Raw genomic sequence first — 26,252 nt, forward strand, 5'->3', positions numbered from 1 at the left:
TCATCGAACCCATCGTTCTACCATTCCTAGAGCGGCAAGGGAACTTGCTGTTCCAACAGGACAATGCACGTCCGCATGTATCCCGTGCCACCCAACGTGCTCTAGAAGGTGTAAGTCAACTACCCTGGCCAGCAAGATCTCCGGATCTGTCCCCCATTGAGCATGTTTGGGACTGGATGAAGCGTCGTCTCACGCGGTCTGCACGTCCAGCACGAACGCTGGTCCAACTGAGGCGCCAGGTGGAAATGGCGTGGCAAGCCGTTCCACAGGACTACATCCAGCATCTCTACGATCGTCTCCATGGGAGAATAGCAGCCTGCATTGCTGCGAAAGGTGGATATACACTGTACTAGTGCCGACATTGTGCATGCTCTGTTGCCTGTGTCTGTGTGCCTGTGGTTCTGTCAGTGTGATCATGTGATGTATCTGACCCCAGGAATGTGTCAGTAAAGTTTCCCCTTCCTGGGACAATGAATTCACGGTGTTCTTATTTCAATTTCCAGGAGTGTATTTATGTACATATTAAACCGGGCCCTAGTTGCGAGGTATGAAAACAATTAAAGCATCCGCTGTTGGGAGCACAAAGTAGTGGCTGCGTAATTACCGAGAGATCCTTCAGTGAGAGCGAGGGAAACCATATTTTATCACGCGATCACGCCTTACACCACTACTTCATTATATCGCTAAAATGAACAGATAACTTGAATTAAAATTCATTAAAATTCTTATTTATCAGATTTTACGTAACGGTCGCACGCTTGCCGTGCGACTATCAGCATGGCTTCCGAAAACATAGATCATTTGAACGAGAACTCGCACTTTTCTCGCTCGCCGTCATGGAAGCCATGGACTAAGTCAGTCAAGTCAATGGAGTATGTCTCGATTTCCGAGAAGCATTTGACTCAGAATCGAACGCTTATTAGCTTATTGTCAAAAGAACGAGAGTATGGTTTATGAATCAAAATTTGTGGCTGGAATGAGGATTTTTGATAAATGAGGACATAGAATCTTATCACTGGCAGAAATGGAATCAACTTCAGGTGTGGTTCACAGAAGTGTGGTAAGATGCTTGCTGTTCGTGCTGTTTGTTAATTATCTAGTGGACGGTAATAATAATAACCTCAGATTTTTCGGAAATTATGCAGTCATATTCAGTCCGACCTTGATAAGATTTAAATATGGTGCAAAGGTAGTCAACTTACTTCATATTTTCGGAAATGTAAAACTGAGCATTTCCTAAAACGACAAAAGTAATATTCTATGATTACAGTATCAACGAGTCACAGTTGAAATCGGTCAACTCATACAAATTCCTAGGTACTTTCTAAGGATATGAAATGGTAAGATCAGATAGGCTCAGCGGTAGATAAAACAGGAGGCAGACTTTAGTTGGGTGATAGAATTCTAGGGAAATGAAATTAGTCTTCGAAGGAGGTTGATCACAAATCACTCGTGCGAGCCATCCCAAGAATATTGCTCAAGTGTGTGGGACGGTACAAAGTAGGGCTAACACGTGATAGTGAACGTATGCAGAGAAAGGCAGCTATACTAATACACTGCAGCCTACTATGTATATCTCCCGTAGGTTTCGTGAGGACGAGATTAGATTAATTACAGCGTCCACAAAGGTATTTAAACAGTCATTGTTTCTGCGCTTCATACGTGCCTAGATCGGGAAGAAATCCCAATATCTACTACTTTGGAAGTGCCCTCTGCCAAGCACTTCACAAAGGTTTGATAGTGATACAGTTTTAGGCGTAGATACAAAATTACCGAAAAGGTCTCTAACATTTGAAAATGCACTAACTCACGGTATAATGTACACAGGGACGGATAAATTGAAACACGTGCCTTGCTACAATTGAGAGAGATCTCTGTTTGGTGAGGATTGCGTTCTGAGCCACAACGTCCGTCATGCTTGGCCTCCCATGTCCCCAGACCTCAGTCCGTTCCGTGTGGTTACTGTTTATGTGGCTACCTGAAGCCTCGAATCTGCCGCGATCGTACGGCCTCCGACGTCAGTTTTTCACCATACCTACTGACAAACCATAAAGTGCTGTTCACAACTTTGTCCCTCGGCTACAGGGATTGTTGATAAGCGATGACTGAGATGGCGAGCCTATGCTATGAAGAACACCGTCTTTGCTAGAAACCAGTTGTTTATGCTAACTGATGTATTTGTGCAGATTGAAGCGACGATTGAAAATGTGTACTGTTTTGTAGTGAACACATCGGCGTAGTGAGCGGGAGCTCAGGGTACCATCCTGGTGCAGTGGCTTTGTAGAAACGCATGGCCTACCCCAGCAGTCCAAATTCCCATTCACGCCTCAGCTCACTTGGTATTTCCCCAAAGCCGAACAGCAATGCAGAGGCGCTCCAACTGTTTTTGAATAGTACCTCAGCATCTAACGAAATGGAGGATCCTGCCTGGAATCCAGGCATGGATGCTTTGAACACATGATTGTATACGCTTCCAGAGGCCTTTTCATGTCCCGAACATCAATGATGATCTACCGCAGATTGAACGGATGAACGAATTTTTTTTTTTTTTTTTGAAAAGGATTTGAACGTGGGCCTCTTGCTCACTAGGCGGATGTGCTAACCATCACACCACACTGGCACCTGCAAGCACTACCCGAGCACGCATCATTCCTCAGTACAAATTCCCAGTCGTGCCTCAGCCCACTTGGTAGGGACGGCACTGTGCTACTGTAGTCCGTGCAGTTACGCAAAGTCACTGCGTCAGGGTGGCGTAGTGGTTACTGCACCTGCCTATAATCGATTCATCGTAACGATACACCTGACGTAAACAAACACAAACGCGATGATTGGTCAGAAGCCGTAGCACACGTACACTGGTCGTGTTACGCTACTTATACATTAGATATCTTATTACTAAGTCACGTTAAATGAACCTTTAAGATATTCTTGTATTAATAGTCATCAACGTTTCTCTTAAACACGCTTCAACCAAGTAGTTTTTATTTCAAAAATCGTGAACAGTCAGAGCCTCTGCAGCGTTGTGCTCTGATTGTTGCGCTGTTAATGTGTAGTATGAAAATGGCTGAGGCTACTTTCTGTTCCGCAGTGAAACACGAGCGTGGAACACGGTTAAAAAGTGCCGAGAAACAGGCTGTTCTTAATGTGTTTCATAAATTTACGGAGATGCCATGAAGTTTTGTGTATACTGCAGTTGACATACAAATCTACGTCGAACGTGTAGCACAGTTGGGAGCAAAATGGAATGTACTAAATGCGGTTATTCGTGCGTTGGTTCAAACCTCCCCAATGTCATTTGTTCTTTCTCGTTCAATTTGAAATACCTACATCTCGTAATTATAAAACTCTTCATTTTTTATGAATAATGCACGTCTTCTTGCTTCTAATTACATAATGGACTCTAAATTCCCGTTTCCGTTTCAAAAACAAATCCTTAGTTATCGATGTTTTATGAAACTCTGTTCATAAAAGTTGTTTAAATTAAGAAAACATAATTTAATTTTTTAAGGCAAAAACGAAAAACCAAAATGTCTTTATTTGGGCCATGTCCATCGTTTTATACCACAGAGGTACATAAGTATCGTAGAAACATGAAAGACTATGATTTTCACAGCATCGAGTGCATCACGCAAATGCAGCATTTTTACATTTACCACTGTACAATCACAATGCTGCATTTTTACATTTGCCACTGTACAATCACAATGCTGCATTTTTACATTTACCACTGTACAATCACAATGCTGCATTTTTACATTTACCACTGTACAGTCACAATGAGAACCCAACAGAACTGATCTGCAGCCAAGCTGCGGGATTTGGCCCGAGAAGCAAGAAGACTGTTAAGCTGCCAAACGTACTGGAACTAACGCATGCAGCTTCTCCACACGTCACTGCCGAACGCTGGCGGGGTGTGGAACGGCTCGTCATAAAAGGAGAAGAGAAAATGCTGCGCCTGTTTGGCTTCGTGGGTTCTGTTCTTGATAGGCTCGTTATCAAAGTAGCAGGTGACACTTCCAGAACTGAAATGTATTTCTCGGTTTCGGATTTGGAAGGAGCTAAGAGATTACCAGAGGACTGACTGAAAGTAATACCTTCAGTAGCTTCAAGACTCTCTTACGTTACACACAGCTCATGCAAAAAATTATCCTATGATTATGTCAGGAATTTTCGTGATTCTTGTTTTTAATTACAATAGTACGTTGGCTAAAAACGACAACGTGTTGCACTTTTCGTCTAGTCGTCTAAGAAGCGTACTGTGAGAGATTTGCAGTGTGTTATTTCATTCTGCTTAAAAATTAAATGACGTTCGGAGCTGTATTGCTCCTCTGCTCGTCTCTTTTTACGTGTGAACTGCAGCTGGCCACGTCACTATGTGAGCGTGGGGTTGATCTCCTATTCTGCGCAACGGCTTAATCTGAGATGCACCGTTTACTCTGTGGCTCCTGCAAGTTGCAATTTCCACACCCACACTACTACACAAGTCAGACAGACGCTCCTAACATTATAAAGAGAAATGCTCGAAAAACTTTCAGCAATAAATATCTTCTGGAGTCTTCCGCTGTAAGGAAAGACACAAAAATTCACAAAATTTCTTTATGTAACTAGTGGGATACTTGGGTACTGGAGTAGTGCTAGTTAGTGTGAGAAAAAGATGAAACTAACGAAAATTATTACTTATTTTGAAAAAATTCTGAGAAATCGCAATGGCACTTTTAGTTAGGAAATGAACAAGTTATTTCCGAGTTCTTTTCGGAATGTGAAGTTACCTCTTAAGCATAGGATTCGTTAATGAAATTTCTATACAAAGTTTAAGATTGTTATTAAATTGGCAGAATGGCTGACAGCCACGCCTACTCAACTTGAATAATTATCCGTTACAATGTTCCTAGGTACGATCGAGGCTGTCGCGTGTGAAATGCAGTGAAGTGTACTGTTGTGGAGGAAATATGGGGCCCGCCAGAGCTGTAGCGCACAATACTGTAAGCTGCGATGGCTGCTGTCTGCGCCGCTCGCTGCTGACAAATAAGATAACTCTCGTTCTATCCTGATTGACCTTCGCCAATCAAACTCTCCCTATGCCTTGATGAAGTCAAGGACTCCTGTTCGCCCCTAGTCTAACTACTGGCGGGGTACACCGGTCAGATAACCAGTCCACCGTGATGCCACTCAAAAATTCGCTCGCAGGCGTTTAACTATAACTCTGTCCGTTCACACCGCACAGTAAGTGTGGCAGCCAACACAGTGAACAGCGCTTAATCGCAAGGATTCAACATAGAGTCGCACTCCGTTTCGCTCTCGACAGAGGTGCTCTCCCAGTGAAGTACTGAGGAGAGACTTGGTCCTCGCTCTTTGAGTACACGTACGAGCGCACACGCTCTCGTTACGTGTTCTCGCTCCAAGAGCGACAACAGAACGGCCCCTCTCCACGTCAGACGTGAAGGGGTATATCTTTTGGTCTCTTCCATTGCTCCTTCAGCTCAAGGCGTCAGGAATATCGTCTGCCAATCAGCATTGCTCTTCTGAAACGGGAGAATAACGTTTCGTTTAGGGCGGCCAATCCGGAAATTTGTAGCATCGGCGTTTGGCGTTTGCTGTCTCTCTGTGAAAACTTCTGAAACGGCGTGCCGTGTTTGTAAAGAATGCGTAGGCTGGGCGTCCCCACACAATGTAGCGGAATTTGCTTTTAAGCCGAACATGGGGTCGTTCTCCCCTTTCACTCGGGCAGTGGCTGTCCTACGTTGATAGCCTGAATCGCCCTCTGAAGGGACTGGCTTCTCTGCGTGCATTCCGCCTCTCCCGAACTAAAAGCTCTTGTGACAGACGTGTCTTGAGTGTGTGTGCGTACGCCAGCCTCGAGTATCTCAACCCCAGTGTGCACTTGTTACTTGAGTATCGTTTATATGAATTCACACAACATTGACTTTATCTTATCGAGTTTGGGTTCGAATGAAGCGCTTGATGTGCGGAATATGACTGTGAGGGCGGAATAAGCAAGCAATGAAGGTCGGGAGAGCACGACGCCTTACAGCTGTACCAGCTGACCGGCCAGTGCAGTCCAAGTTAAATGCGCCGCTGAAGCTGTCGTCCCGTACTGCCGCTGAGTCGACGTGCGCGCTACGCACAGCACAAAACGTGCCCTTGTTATCGTACTTGACAGTACTCCAGGCAGCTTGGCTGCAGTCCCATGTAAAACGGAAATCCAATGAGGTTCCAGCAAACGCGGAACAATACATAGTGCAATGTTCACATCAGGTTTATTCTTACGCAGAATGGATTTATAGTGAGTAGACACCAGGGTTCGGATTCCAGCCTCGGTACAAATTTTCATTTCTCGCATGAGTCTGCATATATACTTGATGGATGTTTGAGGCCTGAAAAGGTGTTACTTGACTAAAGCACATATGCCTGTGTTTCAGGCACGACACCGCATTTCTTTCGATGCTTTCCAATATAGCTGGAGAGCCTCTGCAATGCTGTTCCAGTTTAGGGGGAATACCAAGTGGGCTGAGGCGTGAAAGGGAATTTGGACTGAGGAGGGAGACGTAGTAGGGCGGGCCTTGCCACTGTGTCAGGGTAACGTAGTGGTTAGTGCCTGCGCCAAGAGAGCAGCGTTGGTACGAATGTTCATTCGTCGCTTCAGCATGCGTGTATACATCATAGATGACTGCCTCTGGAACTTTGTAGTTCCATTTGGTTACGCTTTGCTTTTGCATCGTATGAAGCGCCATCTGTTGGTCACTTTGTGCAGTTTTCTTGGTTTCAGTGAAGCCTCATGCCATTTCGAGCACGCAAGTCAAATGTGACGCTGTCCGTTCGCAGGCAGATCGACAGCAACAAGCTGCAGTACATCCCGGCGGGCGCGTTCGACGCCGTGCCGGACCTGGTCGCCATCAAGCTGGCCAAGAACCCCTGGCACTGCGACTGCTCGGCGCTGTACCTCGCCACGTCAGTACCTCTCCTTCTGACAAAAATGTATTTAAACCAACGTCGGTAAATCTCAAACGTCACTTCAGAAGGATGCAGTTAGTTAAGTGCATGAAAATGTTTTCACTCATCGTTGCCTCCTTGTGTTCTATAAACCCCATCATGAAGATGGGGAAAGAGTCATCTTATACATTAACAAGCAGGATCAGTCACTGAAAGTTTATTTCTATAAAGCATACTAACGACCAATCACGAGTAGTTTTAAACAGTTGGCCGGCCGGAGTGGAGACGTGAAATTTCACCGCCTTGCCCCAACGAATAAGCTCGTCTACGTCGCACATTGACTTCTGCTGTTATTTCAGGCAGTGTTGCTTGTCTGTTAGCACCGACAACCCTACGCAAACGGCGCTGCTTGTTACGTGAAGGCCGTTTGCCACTGCGTTGTCCGTGGTGAGAGGTGATGCCCGATATTTGATATTCTTGGCATTCTTTTGGCACTGTGGATCTCGAAATATTGAATATCTAACGATTTCCGAAATGGAATATCTCATGTGTCTAGTTACAACTACCCCTCCGCGCTCAGAGTCTGTGAGCTCTCGTCGTGCGCCCGCAATGCTATTGGACGCCTTTTCACGTGCACCATCTGAGTACACAGGACAGCTCCGCCAGTGTACGCAATACCACCGCCATCTGTATATGTGTGTACCCGTGTGCCATCCTTTCCGCCCTTTCTTGTTCGGGTTGTAAAAGTATCATGAAGCAGTGCCCACAGTTTGTGCAAAAATCAAAATTCGCGAGATAAAATCACGCAAAAAGGATGTTGCAGGTATGGAGTAGTTGTATTTGAAACAGACAACAGTGTTGCAGGTCCACCTGCCCTCAGATCGTCGCTTAAAAACTCAAACGACCTCTCTGTCTCTTTCCAATTTACCAGTTACCGAAAGAATCTTGATAGTAGACTATTTCTTTTAGTCTCACTAATCATGCACCAGCTGACATGTACACATACTGAAACTGAAATATCTGGAGTTGGTGCTGAATATTATTGAAATATGAACAGAAAATTATGTGTGTACATTCACGAAATTACATCTTAAACCTAACAAGCTTTACGATGATTATTGTATTGGAACCACACTGTACGTTGAAAACACGTTTTGGAACGTATTTCTCCAGTAAAATGGTACGATACAGAAAAATCTTGCCAAGTGCTTTAAAGCTATTATTGCAAGTTGGAATTATGAAGAGGGACATCAGTTTTACGCTGAGGCATTGATCATTTAGAAGTGAATGAGCTCTTCAAAGTTGTTATTCGAGACTTTTCCTGCGTAAATAAAAGATCTAGATGTACTTTCAAGCAGATCTCTAATTGTTAAAGATATGTGGTTGAAAGTAGGACACGTCATAAAGCGTGATACAAAAGAGGACGACATGAAAATAGTTAGAATATATACACATACCCCAAACTTAGAATAAAATTACCATATACACAAAACAAAATCTGAAAATTAGCTGCTACTGAATGATCAAGTGAATATGACTAACCACTTACTTTTTACACTGGCTTATCATATAATAGACAATAATCCCAATAGATGATCAGAAATCCCATTTCTTTCGCAAGTATATAAACGAAAAATAACAAAGAAAGAGAAATATAGTAAACAGTAAAAAATAAAAAAAATGGGAAATTTGAAAATAAATGCCAGCCGCGGTGGCCTAGCGGTCCTACACGCTGCAGTCCGGAACCGCGGGACTGCTACGGTCGCAGGTTCGAATCCTGCCTAGGGGACGGATGTGTGTGATGTCCTTATTTTAGTTAGGTTTAAGTATTTCTAACTTCTATGGGACTGATGACCTAAGACGTTAAGTCCCATACTGCTGAGAGGCATTTTTGTGAAAATAAATGATTAAAAAATAGAAAGGCACACACACACACACACACACACACACAAAAACACACACACACATACACACACACACACACACACACAAGTGTTACATCAGCACATATAGTCACAGAATTAACAACTGAAAGCAAGTAAGTCGACAACAGTTACAGAAACAAATGACACTCTAGATGTAGAAAATGGCAGTTACAGTGCTATATTTCGAAAACAGTGACCACAAGAAAAACTTTGTCATATGAGAGAAAAGTATTTGGCTTAAAAATAATGAATTACACGCTGATCTGATTTCTTTTTGTTTACTGAAACTTCAATGAACTATAACCTGTACGTACAAACGATGATCTATACGAAAAAATCGTGGAATATTCCGGGACACCTACTCAAAAAGGCCTTGTATCTAAGGCGGAACGCGGCTGAATGCATATGTTAAACAGCAGAAACTTACTGAACAACAAGTGAAAGGCAGTTTTGTTTTGGATTACTGCAGTTTACTTGTATTATCATTTTTTCTTCCAATTTATCCAGATCGGTGGAGTACTTTCCGAGTTTCATTGTCTGGCCAGCACGAGAACACCGCAAGAGACCCAGACATGAGTAGTAATTACCATTTTGACTGTATGAGACTTCATGTCCAGTTTGTGTCATGCAACCAGTATCCACAGATGGAGGGGAGTGGGTACACAGTACTACACTTCTCGTGGCCCTGTGAGAAACGGACCCTTTCAGGTCTAAAAAAACCAAGAAGACAGCACTGCAACGCAGTGGTGTCTCTGCGGAGTGTAGGACCACAAAGAGCCTGGGCGTGCCTTAACGGACGGATGACGGCTGGACAGCTGCCGTTGCTAGCGGAGGCAAGCGAAAGAGTGTGAGGCATACCCCGTGCCAAGCACCTAGTCCGTAAAATTGGTCACTGCAACGCTCTTATGCATATAAAATGTTTTGAGCTGGAAGAAGATTCGTAAATTTTTGCTACAAGATGCTCCTTAACGAATGTCTGGCTGACTCGGCTCAGCTTTCTTAAAGTCTCACGATGAGGTTCAGGAATTATTATTCTTCTAAGTTCCACAACCTCTGCAAACAAAATCCCTTTGTCATCTCAAAAAGGTGCATTCATGGCCTTTCTAGCGAATTGTGTTTTTTGTTTCTTAATTGTTGGGCGAGGCAGTGAGGCATTACACTATTGACCAGTGTTTCGTCTCCACATAAAAATAGGAAACTAAAGACTCTCTGGCACGATTATGTTCAGACCATCTTTCAGATTCTCAGAAAGAAGTTATGGAATCTAAAAATCGTAGAACTTTAGGTACATTTATTAATTAGTAAGGCTCTGATGCAAAATTGCTTGACAACTGAGTAGATACAAAATATCAATTTTCAGACATTATTTTGTCAGTTTTTTTTAACCAGCTCATTGCTGACTACAGAACTACAGACGAGGGAAAATCTCTGCCGTAGTCAGAGAGGAATCCGAGCCGAGACTAAGCTTCGATTCATTTCGTGATGTGTACTCAGATGGCTGAATTTGTAAAAACACTGTCGTCATGGTCTCTGTCTTACACAGACAAGAAGTATGTACACTACCGAAAATAAAAATTAGTACACCTTTTTAGAGGTTTTTGCTTCATTCAAGATTTACTGTTGCAACAGTGCACATGGAGCACATGAAATGATAACATTTATAGATCAACAACACAAGCGGTTCAGAGGTACCATGTATCAACCCATACTAAAACACCATATTACAACGTGATGTAGCCTCCACAGGCGCCACTGACCATGACATTCAGGACAGAGAGAGCGAATACTATCCTGGGATACGTTATTCCACGCCTACCCGACCTGTTCATGTAGTGCTGCAAGGTAGGTTGACGAGTCGCAAGCGACGCTTCTCATCTCATCATATCCCACACGTGCTCGATTTGAGGCAAGCCAGAGATCGTGATGGCCGGGCGAAGTTGCTTCACGTCTTGCGCAGCACGTTGAGCTTCATTGGTAGTGCGTGGGTGAGCATTACCCCGCAGGGACAACGCATCACCTTCCTGCGGCAAGAACGGCAAAAGATCGCGTCTAACAACATTCTGCACGTACCAAACGCTGATGAGCTTCACCTTCAGAAACGCCAAAGGCGGACGAGAGCTGTAGCTTACCGCCCCACAGAGAGGGAGTCGTGGGCTGGCGCCAGTGTTCCTTGGACGGATACACTCTGGGACACAGCAGTCACCAGGTCTACTTCGTACACCAAACGAACATCACTCGCGTGCAGGCAGAATCCGTTTTCATCGCTGGAGACCACGGCGCGCCATTCCATCTTCCAACTGATCCTCCGTGGCACCCATCGAGCCGTACACGTCGATGTTACGGCATGTGTGCAAGTCGGGATAGAGGTGTGTGTACGTGCCTAATACCCGGTTCGCGACAGTTTGTGTCGATACGTCTGGGCTAACAGGCCCTCATATCTGTTCTATAGTACACTACTGGCCATTAAAATTGCTACACCAACAGGAAATGCAGATGATAAACGGGTGTTCATTGGACAAATATATTATACTAGAACTGACATGTGATTACATTTTCACGCAATTTGGGTACGTAGATCCCGATAAATCAGTACCCAGAACAACCACCTCTGGCCGTAGTAACGGCCTCGATACGCCTGGGCATTGAGTCAAACAGAGCTTCGATGGCGTGTACAGGTACAGCTGCCTACCAAGACTAATGACTGGCGTATTATCACGAGCCAGTGACCAGACGTTTTCAGCTGGTGAGAGATCTGGAGAATGTACTGGCCAGGACAGCACTCGAACATTTTCTGTATCGAGAAACTCCCGTACAGGACCTGCTACATGCGGTCGTGCTTCATCCTGCTGAAATGTAGGGTTTTGCAGGGATCGAATAAAGGGTAGAGCCACGGGTTGTAACACATCTGAAATTTAACGCCCACTGTTCAAAGTGCCGTCAATGCGAACAAGAGGTGACCGAGACGTGTAACCAATGGCACCTCATACCATCACGCTTGGTCATATACCAGTACGGCGATGACGAATACACACTTCCAATGTCCGTTCACCGCGATGTCGCCAAACACAGATGTGACCATCATGATGCTGTAAACAGAACGTGGATTCAACCGAAAAAATGGTTTTGCCATTCGTGCACCTAGGTTCCTCGTTGAGTACACCATCGCAGGCGCTCCTGTCTGTGATGCAGCGTCAAGGGTAACCGCAGCTGTGGTCTCCGAGCTGATAGTCCATGCTGCTGCAAAAGTCGTCGAACTGTTCGTGCAAATGGTTGTTGTCTTGGAAACGTCCCCGTCTGTTGACTCAGGGATCGAAACGTGGCTGCACGATCAGTTACATCCGTGTGGATAAGATGCCTGTCATCTCGACTGCTAGTGACACGAGGCCGTTCGGATCCAGCACGGCGTTCGGTATTACCCTTCTGAACCCACCGATTCCATATTCTACCAACAATCATTGGATCTCGATCACCGCGAGCAGTGATGTCGCGATATGATAAACTGCAATCGCGATTGGCTACAATCCGACCCTTATCAAAGTCGGTAACGTGATGGTACGCATTTCTCCTCCTTACACGAGGCATCACAACAACGTTTCACCAGGCAACGCCGGTCAACTGCTCATTGTGTATGAGAAACCGGTTGGAAACTTTCCTCATGTCAGCACGTTGTAGGTGCCAACCTTGTGTGAATGCTCTGAAAAGCTAATCATTTGCATATCCACATCTACATCTACATCTACATCCATACTCCGCAAGCCACCTGACGGTGTGTGGCGGAGGGTACCCTGAGTGCCTCTATCGGTTCTCCCTTCTATTCCAGTCTCGTATTGTTCGTGGAAGAAGGATTGTCGGTATGCTTCTGTGTGGGCTCTAATCTCTCTGATTTTATCCTCATGGTCTCTTAGCGAGATATACGAAGGAGGGAGCAATATACTGCTTGACTCCTCGGTGAAGGTATGTTCTACCGAGCTACTGAGTGTCTCTCCTGCAGAGTCTTCTACTGGAGTTTATCTATCATCTCCGTAACGCTTTCGCGATTACTAAATGATCCTGTAACGAAGCGCGCTGCTCTCCGTTGGATCTTCTCTATCTTTTCTATCAACCCTATCTGGCACGGATCCCACACTGTTGAGCAGTATTCAAGCAGTGGGCGAACAAGCGTACTGTAACTTACTTCCTTTGTTTTCGGATTGCATTTCCTTAGGATTCTTCCAATGAATCTCAGTCTGGCATCTGCTTTACCGACGATCAACTTTATATGATCATTCCATTTTAAATCACTCCTAATGCGTACTCCCAGATAATTTATGGAATTAATTGCTTCCAGTAGCTGACCTGCTATTTTGTAAGGAATCTATCTTTCTATGTATTCGCAGCAGATTACACTTGTCTACATTGAGATTCAATTGCTATTCCCTGCACCATGCGTCAATTCGCTGCAGATCCTCCTGCATTTCAATACAATTTTTCATTGTTGCAACCTCTCGATACACCACAGCATCATTTGCAAAAAGCCTCAGTGAACTTCCAATGTCATCCACCAGGTCATTTATGTATATTGTGAATAGCAACGGTCTTATGACACTCCCCTGCGGCACACCTGAAATTACTCTTACTTCGGAAGACTTTTCTCCATTGAGAATGACATGCTGCGTTCTATTATCTAGGTATTCTTCAATCCAATCACACAATTGGTCTGATAGTCCGTATGCTCTTACTTTGTTCATTAAACGACTCGGGGGAACTGTGTCAAACGCCTTCCGGAAGTCAAGAAACACGGCATCTACCTGTGAACCCGTGTCTATGGCCTTCTGAGTCTCGTGGACGAATAGGGCAAGCTGGGTTTCACACGACCGTCTTTTTCGAAACCCATGCTGATTCCGACCGAGTAGATTTCTAGTCTCCAGAAAAATCATTATACTCGAACATAATACGTGTTCCAAGATTCTACAACTGATCGACGTTAGAGATACAGGCCTATAGTTCTGCACATCTGTTCGACGTCCCTTCTTGAAAACGGGGATGACCTGTGCCCTTTTCTAATCCTTTGGAACGCTTCGCTCTTCTAGAGATCTACGGTACACCGCTGCAAGAAGGGGGGCAAGTTCCTTCGCGTTCTCTGTGTAAAATCGAACTGGTATCCCATCAGGTCCAGCGGCCTTTCCTCTTTTGAGCGATTTTAATTGCTTCTCTATCCCTCTGTCGTCTATTTCGATATCTACCATTTAGTCATCTGTGCGACAATCTAGAGAAGAAACTACAGTGCAGTCTTCTTCTGTGGAACAGCTTTGGAAGAAGACATTTAGTATTTCGGCCTTTAGTCTGTCATCCTCTGTTTCAGTTCCATTTTGGTCACAGAGTGTCTGGACATTTTGTTTTGATCCACCTACCGCTTTGACATAGGACCAAAATTTCTTAGGATTTTCTGCCAAGTCAGTACATAGAACTTTACTTTCGAATTCATTGAACGCCTCTCGCATAGCCCTCCTCACACTACATTCCGCTTCGGGTAATTTTTGTTTGTCTGCAAGGCTTTAGCTATGTTTACGTTTGCTGTGAAGTTCCCTTTGCTTCCGCAGCAGTTTTCTAACTCGGTTGTTGTACCACGGTGGCTCTCTTCCATCTCTTACGATCTTGCTTGTCACATACTCATCTAACGCATATTGTACGATGGTTTTGAACTTTGTCCACTGATCCTCAACACTATCTCTACTTGAGACAAAACTTTTGTGTTGAGCCATCAAGTACTCTGAAATCTGCTTTTTGTCACTTTTGCTAAACAGAAATATCTTCCTACCTTTTTTAATATTTCTATTTACGGCTGAAATCATCGATGCAGTAACCGCTTTATGATCGCTGATTCCCTGTTCTGCATTAACTGATTCAAATAGTTCGGGTTTGTTTGTCACCAGAAGGTCTAATATGTTATCGCCACAAGTCGGTTCTCTGTTTAACTGCTCAAGGTAGTTTTCAGATAAAGCACTTTAAAAAATTTCACTGGATTCTTTTTCCCTGCCGCCCGTTATGAACGTTTGAGTCTCCCAGTCTATATTCGGCAAATTAAAATCTCCACCCAGAACTATAACTCGAAATATTTTCCATTCTTCAGGTGCTCAGCCACAACAGCTGCTGAGCCCGGGGGCCTATAGAGACATCCAATTACCATGTCTGAGCCTGCTTTAACCGTGACCTTCACCCAAATCATTTCACAATTCGGATCTCCGTGAATATCCTTCGATACTATTGCACTTCTTATCGCTATAAACACGCCTCCCCCTTCACTGTCCAGCCTGTCTCTGCGGTATACATTCCAGTCTGAGTTTAGGATTTCATTACTGTTTACATGTGGTTTCAGCCAACTGTCTGTCCCTAGTACTATATGGGCGTTGTGACCGTTTATTAATGAGAGCAGGTCTGGGACCTTTCTATAGACGCTCCTGCAGTTTACTATTAGCACATTAATATTGTTATTCCCTGTTGCATTTTGCCTACTCCTACCTTGACGCGTCTCAAGAGGCGTCTTGTCGGGCCTAGGGAGGGAATTCTCTAACCTAAAAATACCCCATGTGCACTCCACACGTACTCCGCTACCCTCGTAGCTGCTTCCGGCGTGTAGTGCACGCCTGACCTATTCAGGGGGACCCTACATTTCTCCACCAGATAGCGGAGGTCGAGAAATTTGCACCCCAGCCCTCCGCAGAATCGTCTGAGCCTCTGGTTTAAGCCTTCCACTCGGCTCCAAACCAGAGGACCGCGATCGGTTCTTCTTCCTGTCGGATAAATTTCGCGTGTGTAGCACGTCATCTTCGTGGTGTAGCAATTTTAATGGGCAGTAGTGTAGCTTGAAACTACTTTGTTTAATCCTGAAACTGCTGAATGCAACTGAATCCTCTTAAACTGCTGAGTGCAACTGAACGTACTGTGTCTTTACTTGTTACAACACTGACATATAGAATTTTCCCTGACAAATACGACTGAAACTTATTCTATTAATTTAATTGCCCACAATAAACAAGCGCAACACAATGTGACTGCAAATAATTAACACAAAAGAATAGCCCTAAATTAGAAGAAATCCTAATAGTAACCCATACATTCCATAAGTCACCTCACAGAAAATCTTCATTACAAGAAGTACAGCAAGCAGCAGCTACAGCCAGCTAAATGAAAAGATTCCAACTACTCTTCTAAACATTCATGGTGGTATCTGATTGTACTATATCGTGTCTCCCTACCACTTTCGCGCAACGACGCTCTGAGCGTGTTTTTTAGGGAATTAACAAGTTTGACCCTGGGACCTGTTGCTGGTAAGGAGACGCCAGACCACACATGACATGTAGAATTCAGAAGAGTTCAGTGAGACTAGCGATGATATAACCAAATACTAAATGATCTCAGCGTCAGCTCCACTGCACTCCCTGTAAAAGAATCTTAATTCTAACTAAATATAGTGGAAAGGGTTCAAGGCTTTCCTATTTTTAGTTAGCTGGTAAAATAACGTCGAAAAAGCAGTTAAGTTTACCATTGGAAATTTATTCTAATCACAAAACATCGTTTATAAATTGCACTATTGATAAAAGGAAATGTTTTAATACAGGATGGTAAAAACCAACAGCGTTCAACAAAAATGTGAACGAATATTCCCTAAATGGGTTTCCAAGTTCTACAAGCGATCGAAGGATGACCTATGCCATATCACATCAATAATCTAGGTTTTATTTAAGTTTCACAAAAGAGAAAACTATCAAAATGGTCTACAGTGACCCTCAATTATCTTTAATAACTTATCTAACTTGTCGTAAATTACAGTGGCTGATGTGGCTTCTCAATAACTATATAAAAGAAAAATCATCGCGTTTCAGATCTGTTCTTCAAGTGGCAAATGTGAACACCATGAGTTTTAATTAACGATCACACTAGTATTACGCAAAAAAGGGGTGTAACAGATGAGACTTCTGCAGTTCTGAGTGAAGCCTTATGCGCTCAAAAATGCGGCATCGCGTGCGTTCATTACCTTGTCGGTGTCAAAGCTGCGTCAGGGTGGCAGCGGCCGGCGCAGCAGCCATCCAGCTCGCCGTCTCGGAACCAACTCTCCTAACTTCTCCTTACTACAATTTACCGAAGTTAGTTTAAAAAAATTATCTGGCTATGTTTTCATCTGACCAATCAGGGTCTCAATGTTAACCTTAAGCTCCGCCTACAAAAATTCTGTCTATCCAATAAGAAATGTTATACTTTACGTGGTGGGGCAATGTTTTTAAAGTTAGCAACGTAACAGAGACGCTAAAAAGTCTCACGCTAAAACCTGCAGCTAGTGTGGTCCTTTTAGCGTTATCGTGAGATCTATACTGTTCTTCTGGAGGGCTCTATCTTTTAACATGGGCTGGGGAGTGATCCTAATGTAACAGACACGCGAAAAAGTCTCACGCTAAAACTTGCGGGTGGTAGTGGCCCTTTTTGTGTTATCGTAAGATCTATACTGCTTTTCTGGAGGGCTCTAGCTTTTAACATGGGCTGGGGGTGGTCCTTGACATACCTGAGACGCGAAAAAGCCTGACGCTAAAACGTGCGGGTTGTATAGTTGTACAGGTAGGCTCGCGGCGTGGGTACCCAGCCCCTCCCCACGGTTCTGCTCTCCGCTTCTGTCCTCGTTTCTCCCCTCGGAACTGCGTCTGCCTCACGGTGGGAAGGTACGACATGCATTTAGGCATTCTTATGTTAGTCTGTGGTATTCCATTTGCTCACTCGTTACTCGTATTACTTTGGTTAATTTAATGTCACGATTTATTCGGAGCTATGTGACATACTACTGGATTTGCTTATCATGTCAGGGTTTTAATGTAAGGTGTTGGATTTGCCTGACACCTTACATATCACCACCCTTCGACCTTAATTTTTGCACTGAATTTAGGCAATTATTGAATCGTTGTCTAAGTCAGTCAAAAATTTTCTAATTTATCTAAATTTTGTTGCACACTGTTCAGCCACATTATTCTGTTCTATGCTAGTTTGTATTACTAATTTATATTTTTATATTCTTCCACATTATAATTAAAAATGACATCAGAAGAATATTTTTTGTCTATTATTAATTTTTAATTATTTTCTTTCTTTATTTAAGTGTGTAGTTTGTTTTTTAAGAAGTTTGCTATCGAAAGTGAGGAGTCTTTCACATCGATTTTCTTATAAATATTTTTTTTATAAATGTAGTAATTGAGTAAAATCTATTCCTAACACATTCTCTAAATATCATGTGCAAGAAAAAATGTTTTTGTTTCTAGACACACATTTCAACATTGTTACACTAACAAGTAAGAATTATTTCCAAGAATTTCTTTGACAAAGAATTATACATACACACATTTTGAGGTATTATCCTAATAAATGGTACAAATGTTAAAGAAAGGGAAAACATCCAACAAGATAATTTTTTATTCTTTGTTTTTATAAGGAAAAAATAAGTAAAATATAGTTATTCTTTCATTTTTATGAGGAGAAAATAAGTGACATATTGTTTCTTTATACACTGTCCATTTCAGAACTAATGACTTATTTTTATCGATAGTCCATTTTTTACTTAAGTCCATAGTCAATGACTGTTATTTTGTAGTTTATTAGCTGTCTGGTGTGCTTAACGTATTTAGTTTTTCACACGTTTCTTTTGCACAATTCCTACATCATATAATTTGATTTCACACGTTCACACAATCCTATGAATGTTCAAGCATGAGGTTGGCGAATGTTTTTGCACGAAGGTGATGGACTTGAGCGGGATGGATCTGGGCAAGTATTTGATGTACAGCTTCGTTCGTCGTTCCTTGTTGGCTTTGTAAGTGTGTGTTGCTGTTGTGGAGGTCCCATAATGGAATGGAGCTGTGAGTGCAGAATCTCGTGGTTTACTGGCTTTGTATGCGTGAAAGTCATCGTTATGTGTCGCTGAAAGCGGTCGTTTTTCGTTGTAATACTTCGCAGACGACTAGTTTACAATAGGATAGGGATTTGGGAAGGTATGTCGTCTATTCTTCACCCATCTTCTTTCTTGGTCTCAATCTTGCGAATCTTCAACTTCTGTTCTTCCTGCTTTTTCTCTGCTTCTTACTTGCTTCTTGGTTCTTCTCTGGGCAGGATATGGAAATATTTATTGATAACGAGTCGCTTTGAAGCTCTCCTCCTAGTCACAGTTTGATAAATTGTTTGGGCGCGTCATTTTTACTTTGTGGACGTTCTTCTTCAGTTTCGTGCATCAGCGTGCTGTTTAATAGCAGTAGTGTGACTTTTACGCATATTTTTTGCCAGCGGTGGCTTGCCCAAGCGGTCTTCTCGTCCGGCCGTTTTTTGCTCGCTCTACTGAGTCGGGGGCGCCCTGGGGTTTACGAGCGGTGAAAATCCGGTGTCCTGGCGTCCCGTGGCGCCTCTGCAGGGCTGTCACTGTGCGGCTTCCTGTTCCATCCCAGTAAGGTTCTACGTAGGCACATTTATTGCCCACTTTCGCTACAAGGGCCGTCTGTTAGTTTCGCCTTTCCCTTCTCTCGACGCTCCTGCTATGTGGGAATCGTGTCTTGCTAATTACGTCCTTTTCTTTCTTGATACATCTCGCGTTGCAACTTGTGGGTCGTTGCATCTCTTCCTTGCTGGAGTTTTTTACAATGGTTCTTACAAAAAGTTTTACTTATAATCATCTAACATATATCTAGTATCTACTTGTTTGACGCCTACTTAAAAAGCTTTACAAATTTCGGCGCCCTTTCCATGTTACAATTCTAAGATATTCGGAGTCTTAACGTCTACTCAAGAATCCTCAAATTCGTTTTTTATTTTTGTGTAGTGTCGTGGTGTATAGCATTTTAGTATTCCATGCTGTTAGACTATCTACGCTTTATCCCTTCACCTTAAGCTATGATACTATTGGTGTTATTATTGAAACTACTGTCTTTTTCCCACCTTCCTCTCTCTTCATTCTTCTTTCTCCTGACGATCTTATCTGCAACATAATCTTGGAATATTGTGCTGATTATTTACCAATAATAAAATTAATCTTCAAACTTGTACTGAAAGTGTGTAATACTACCAGTCTTAGGTAAAAATACCTCTGCTTTGTCTCGTAAAATACCCTCCAATTCTCTTTTACTGTGTTTCGAAATACCTTGAACTTCTTGCAATTTTTCGTCGATTTCTTTATGGACTTCTAACATGAGTTGAGGCGATTCCCCCTTTTGTGCATACCATTCTAATTCTTCATCCTCTTTATCTCGCATCATTCTTAATTGTTTGTTTATAACTGGTATCTCTTCTAATTTTAGCTTTTGCTCAAAGAGAAGTGTGACATTCCCGAATGTTACGCTACCTTTCCCCATATCTATTATCGCTTGTCTCTCATTTAAAAAATCTGCACCTATAATCAAATCTACAGTTAGTTTAAATATAATCACTAAGTTGGCTTCGATCTTTTGACCTTGGCACGAAAGAGTTAACCTTGTTTGTCTCGTAACTTCCGCAGCATTGTTTCTAATAGGATCTCTTACTTTAATCTTTCGTGTTTTCAGAACTGGCAATTCCTCATTGGCATTACACTGCATGAATAAATTTTCTGAGATCGCAGTCAGTTCACTTCCGCTATCAATTACAATATTGACTGGTATATTCTTTACCATGGCCTTCACAATTGGTTGAATTTGAAAGGGTTGGTTCTGTTCTTCTTCTTCTTGCATCAACGAATCCTCCACTAAATCATACATGAGTCTTTTTAGGAATTTCCCTTGTGAATTCGAACTTTCTGTAGGATAAGCTTCGACTGCTACTTCTCTCTCTTTTATTTCCTCTTCTCTATTTCTTCCTTCATTTACGCTTTCTTCAACATCCTCTACTTTTTCCTCATCCTTGTCTAACTTCTCCTTCTCCATCGCTACTTCCACATAATCGCATCTAAATGCACTAATTATCGCTTAATAACTTCCTTCATTATATACGTTGGGTTGTGTGCCCACTTGTAACTTATTTTCAACTTCTATCGACTGCGCATTACCCTCATTGAATTCGCTTTCCCTGGTTTCCATCTCAAATAGCTCTGCAATACTCATTACTTCGTCCTTTCCTCCTACATTCGTTGTGCATGCCTCTGGTAATTCATCTTCCTCGTCAGTATTCTCCCAATTAATTTCGTCCCAACATGATATTGTTATTCTCTTGTCTTCGTTTTCATCTGGTCCCTGCGGATTTGTTTCTTCTTTCTTCTCTTCTCGTGATAAGATTTTTACTTCTCTGTTCAAGGTGCTGCAATTGTCCTGGGTCGGTGCGTCATTCTCTTTGGCATGGGCGCCTAGCTGTCAACTCGAACGTTTATCGGGCTTTGGTGATCTTACCTCCACCTCTTCTATCTGTATTCGCTTTTCTTGTTCAGCTTGTTGATAGTGGTTTCTTTGTTGATAATTTGTCGGTCTATTGGCTCTCCAGTACTCGTTCCAGTTGTCGTTATTCCCTCCGTAATAGTTGTTGCCGTTCCTGGGTGAATTATAGTTATTGCCATATTCTCTTCTAAATCTATAACCGGTTCTTTATTGAAATCTATTCTGGTTTCTTGGTGCAAAGTTATCACGTGGTTCGTAATTGTTTCTTCGTACTGTGTCTTGTGGATTCCACTGCTTTTTGCTTTCGTTTTCACGTGCGCTTCGTCTTTTTCTTGCGTCATCTTCCGAAAATATGAACTCTACTTTCCGTAGAATACCTTTAAATGCTTCGACGTCATTGCCTCCGCGACCTACTAATGATTGCCGGTATTTCAATGGTAGCTTCCTCGTGCATAATTTAATCAACTCTCCGTCACTGTATGGTACATCTAAGAATTGATTTTTGTTTGCCATTACTTCGAAAAATTTCACGGGACTCTTCTCTCCTGAATTTTCAAAATATGGGTTCTGTAATAATCCGTACTTCACTCTGTTCTGTGTTTCGCTGGACCAATATCGTGAGAGAAACTTCTCTCTGAAATCTTCGTACGATCGGCATGTCGCTGCAACATTTTGCATGATTTCTGCGACTGTTCCTGACATGTGTGCACATATAAAGTCTAATTTGTGTGCTAACGTCCAGTGTTCTGGTAATCCTACTCGGAACTGATCAATAAAAGTTCGTGGATGTAATGCGTTTCCTTCTCGAAAGTGTTGAAATTTTCTGACTGTGAGGAAATGATCGTTGTCGTACTTCGTCATAGTTCCATATGAAATTCGCGATTCTTCGCCACTTTTGTTTCTGATCATTTCTCCCGTCGTTCTTTCCGGTTGTGGTAGATCCATTGGATACTGTCCACTGTAACTTTCGCCTACCCGCGGTGCTGTCTGTCTGATTTCACATATGTTACTTTCCGCCTGTGATTGGAATCGCAAATGCGTAATATCTTCGTTAATTTCTTGTTTTTCCGGTGCTCTTGCAGATACGGATGTGGTTGCAGATTCTGTGCTTGTTCGATCCTGTTCACTACGCTCTTCAATGGTTTGCAACAATTCTGTTCGCAATTTCTGAAATTGTCGCTTCGTTTGCGCTTCTATTTTGACTATGCGGTTATCATATCTTTTCAGCGCTGCTTTTGTGATACGTTTGTGTAACACACTGTTTTCGACAATTTCACGCGCTGTACCTGCTGCTTGTCTAGTAATTACGTTTATCTGTTTCTCTACTTTCTTGAATTCTCCGTGGGTGTTGTTACGTAATGTTTTGATCTCGTCCTGAATGTCATTACTCAATGTTTGTACGTCCGCTTGTACCTTGTCAATGTCTGTTCTCAATTGATTGTAACCTGTTATTAAGTTTCCTATCACTTCTCGAGATTCTTTTGCCTCGTCTTCAATATGACTTAGGTGTAACTGAATTTTTTTGTTTTGTTCTTTAATCTCACGCATTTGTCTCGTGGTTTCTGCATTCTGAATTTTAATTTGGTTCGCAATTTCTTTATTTTGCCTTGTCATGGTTTTAGTAATTTGTTGTAATAATTCTGCCAGATTGGTGGGTCCTATTGCGTTTGCTTCCGACATCCTACGCTCTGTGTTTTCGCCCAAGTGTTGGTTCGCAACCGATTGCATTGACCTCTGCTGCAACACGTTTCTGCTCGCATTTCTTATACTCTGTGGTGAGGGAGCTCTGATTACTTGTACTATGGGTTCTACGTATTCAAGACGCAAGTTAAAATCTTCATCGACTGTCTCTCTACTTTCCTGCTCTGTCGTATGGTGACCTAGGTTTTCTGTGCCTTGGCGTACATTATGATCGTTATGGTTCGCTATCTGTCCTACTTCCCGCGATACTGCATCGTCTGTTGTACTGTGCTCTATTCTCTGTCCAATTTCATGCTGGGTCTCTACCTCAATTCGGTCAAGGTCTCGATTTGCCATTGCTAATCTTTCTGAATCCCTTATTTTTTGTTTTAAAAGCAATTCACACGCCCTACTTCGCGACAACATGCACTCATACGATCTCACACGCTTCATAAACTTTTTGTTCACACGATTTGACACTACCAAGACTGACAATCCATTCACTTACTTGTTGGGACAGAACCAACTTGTCAACGATGTATCCGCCACCTGTGCGCCTGCATTGGAGAGAAAACTTAATTCTAACAATTTTTTAAAATTCATAACTTAATTATGCTATTGTCTCTGCTAGAACTCTCACTTTTTCTTGAACACTTTTACTATCTATCTATCGCCGCAGCTACGAAATTTTTAGCAAGATATTTTTCTGACCTAATTAGGCATGTGGTCGACCTTCAATCATGGCATTTTACCATCCTGGCAGGGTCGCCATTTTCTAAACATTCATGGTGGTATCTGATTGTACTATATTGTGTCTCCCTACCACTTTCGCGCAACGACGCTCTGAGCGTGTTTTTTAGGGAATTAACTAGTTTGAACCTGGGACCTGTTGCTGGTAAGGAGACGCCAGACCACACATGACATGTAGAATTCAGAAGAGTTCAGTGAGACTAGCGATGATATAACCAAATACTAAATGATCTCAGCGTCAGCTCCACTGCACTCCCTGTAAAAGAATCTTAATTCTAACTAAATATAGTGGAAAGGGTTCAAGGCTTTCCTATTTTTAGTTAGCTGGTAAAATAACGTCGAAAAAGCAGTTAAGTTTACCATTGGAAATTTATTCTAATCACAAAACATCGTTTATAAATTGCACTATTGATAAAAGGAAATGTTTTAATACAGGATGGTAAAAACCAACAGCGTTCAACAAAAATGTGAACGAATATTCCCTAAATGGGTTTCCAAGTTCTACAAGCGATCGAAGGATGACCTATGCCATATCACATCTATGATCTAGGTTTAATTTAAGTTTCACAAAAGAGAAAACTATCAAAATGGTCTACAGTGACCCTCAATTATCTTTAATAACTTATCTAACTTGTCGTAAATTACAGTGGCTGATGTGGCTTCTCAATAACTATATAAAAGAAAAATCATCGCGTTTCAGATCTGTTCTTCAAGTGGCAAATGTGAACACCATGAGTTTTAATTAACGATCACACTAGTATTACGCAAAAAAGGGGTGTAACAGATGAGACTGCTGCAGTTCTGAGTGAAGCCTTATGCGCTCAAAAATGCGGCATCCCGTGCGTTCATTACCTTGTCGGTGTCTAAGCAGCGTCAGGGCGGCAGCGGCCGGCGCAGCAGCCATCCAGCTCGCCGTCTCGGAACCAACTCTCCTAACTTCTCCTTACTACAATTTACCGAAGTTAGTTTAAAAAAATTATCTGGCTATGTTTTTATCTGACCAATCAGGGTCTCAATGTTAACCTTAAGCTCCGCCTACAAAAATTCTGTCTATCCAATAAGAAACGTTATACTTTACGTGGTGGGGCAATGTTTTTAAAGTTAGCAACGTAACAGGGACGCTAAAAAGTCTCACGCTAAAACCTGCAGCTAGTGTGGTCCTTTTAGCGTTATCGTGAGATCTATACTGTTCTTCTGGAGGGCTCTATCTTTTAACATGGGCTGGGGAGTGATCCTAATGTAACAGACACGCGAAAACGTCTCACGCTAAAACTTGCGGGTGGTAGTGGCCCTTTTTGTGTTATCGTAAGATCTATACTGCTTTTCTGGAGGGCTCTAGCTTTTAACATGGGCTGGGGGTGGTCCTTGACATACCTGACACGCGAAAAAGCCTGACGCTAAAACGTGCGGGTTGTATAGTTGTACAGGTAGGCTCGCGGCATGGGTACCCAGCCCCTCCCCACGGTTCTGCTCTCCGCTTCTGTCCTCGTTTCTCCCCTCGGAACTGCGTCTGCCTCACGGTGGGAAGGTACAACATGCATTTAGGCATTCTTGTGTTAGTCTGTGGTATTCCATTTGCTCACTCGTTACTCGTATTACTTTGGTTAATTTAATGTCACGATTTATTCGGAGCTATGTGACATACTACTGGATTTGCTTATCATGTCAGGGTTTTCATGTAAGGTGTTGGATTTGCCTGACACCTTACGCTCTGGATTCTGACTACTAATAGGCATGAGGTTCGAATAGGAAAGATTTTGTTGTAGAGCAAACAACGTATTTAACAGATTTTACCTTATTCATGTGACATCCAGTTCCAAAAATTTTATAATCATCAATAATTCCAGTATCCAAACATTAGCAAATACATCAATTATCATTTTACAATCCACATCCAACCAATATCAAATCTCCATAGCGGACACACGCCCAAACCGCCCGCTCGCTCATTGCCTACCAACATCACTGCTAACTGTTAACTGCCTACTGCGTGTCCTTCCAGCCACAGAGTATCTTAGCGATGGTGCAGAGCTCTGTCACTGACGTTAATGCAGTCTGTAGTGCTGCCAACATACAAACATATAAACAGGATACTTACAAGCTGAACGATCTGCGACTGCTGCCCTCGAAACAGGACCATCCTGGCGAGCGCCCGTGGTGCGTGGACGTCCAGAACCTCATACAAAGGTGTGAAAATGTTCACGTGACTACTGATAGCGGCAACATTGCGCAACTGACGCAGCACATGCACCTTGTGTGGCAACAGCATCATTCCGCCACTCGGTAGGCCGCCATTCCAACCCTTACAACCTCGCTGAGTTGACTGTAGGAAACACAAGTGTGTCGCTCTTGTGTACTTGTCTGCTTGCTTCACACGTTTGCCTCACACTGAGCCTTCTAACTGTGAGCACAGATGGCGCTATGTTAGCTGTGTCACTGAGCTATATGTTGGCGGACGACATTGGAACCACAATCAGTACACCTACTATCAAACCATTATCAGTATGTTTACTATCCCCCATATGGCATATTGTTGTGTACATAGTTCCGCGTAGTCACCGCGTACACAACTTTCCCACTAGAGCGCGCCCCACTAACCACAACAGCGCAGGCGCAGCGCTCG

At 42.9% G+C, this 26,252-nt stretch overlaps 1 protein-coding gene across 3 annotated transcripts in view; it reads left to right on the top strand.

Annotated features, from left to right (window-relative positions):
* The window catches only part of LOC126285011 (carboxypeptidase N subunit 2), a 168,360-nt gene that overhangs the window by 135,870 nt on the left and 6,238 nt on the right, over positions 1-26,252 (top strand). For 2 of the 3 annotated variants that reach the window (XM_049984320.1, XM_049984321.1), the window contains one exon: positions 6,823-6,948. The exons of the other annotated variant lie outside the window; for it this stretch is intronic. In XM_049984320.1, the coding sequence (XP_049840277.1) occupies positions 6,823-6,948 (126 nt within the window). The remainder of the gene's footprint in view (positions 1-6,822; positions 6,949-26,252) is intronic. 3 annotated transcript variants of the gene reach the window in all.

This window comes from Schistocerca gregaria, chromosome 8 (assembly GCF_023897955.1).
Source record: "Schistocerca gregaria isolate iqSchGreg1 chromosome 8, iqSchGreg1.2, whole genome shotgun sequence".
NCBI classification, from domain to species: domain Eukaryota; kingdom Metazoa; phylum Arthropoda; class Insecta; order Orthoptera; family Acrididae; genus Schistocerca; species Schistocerca gregaria.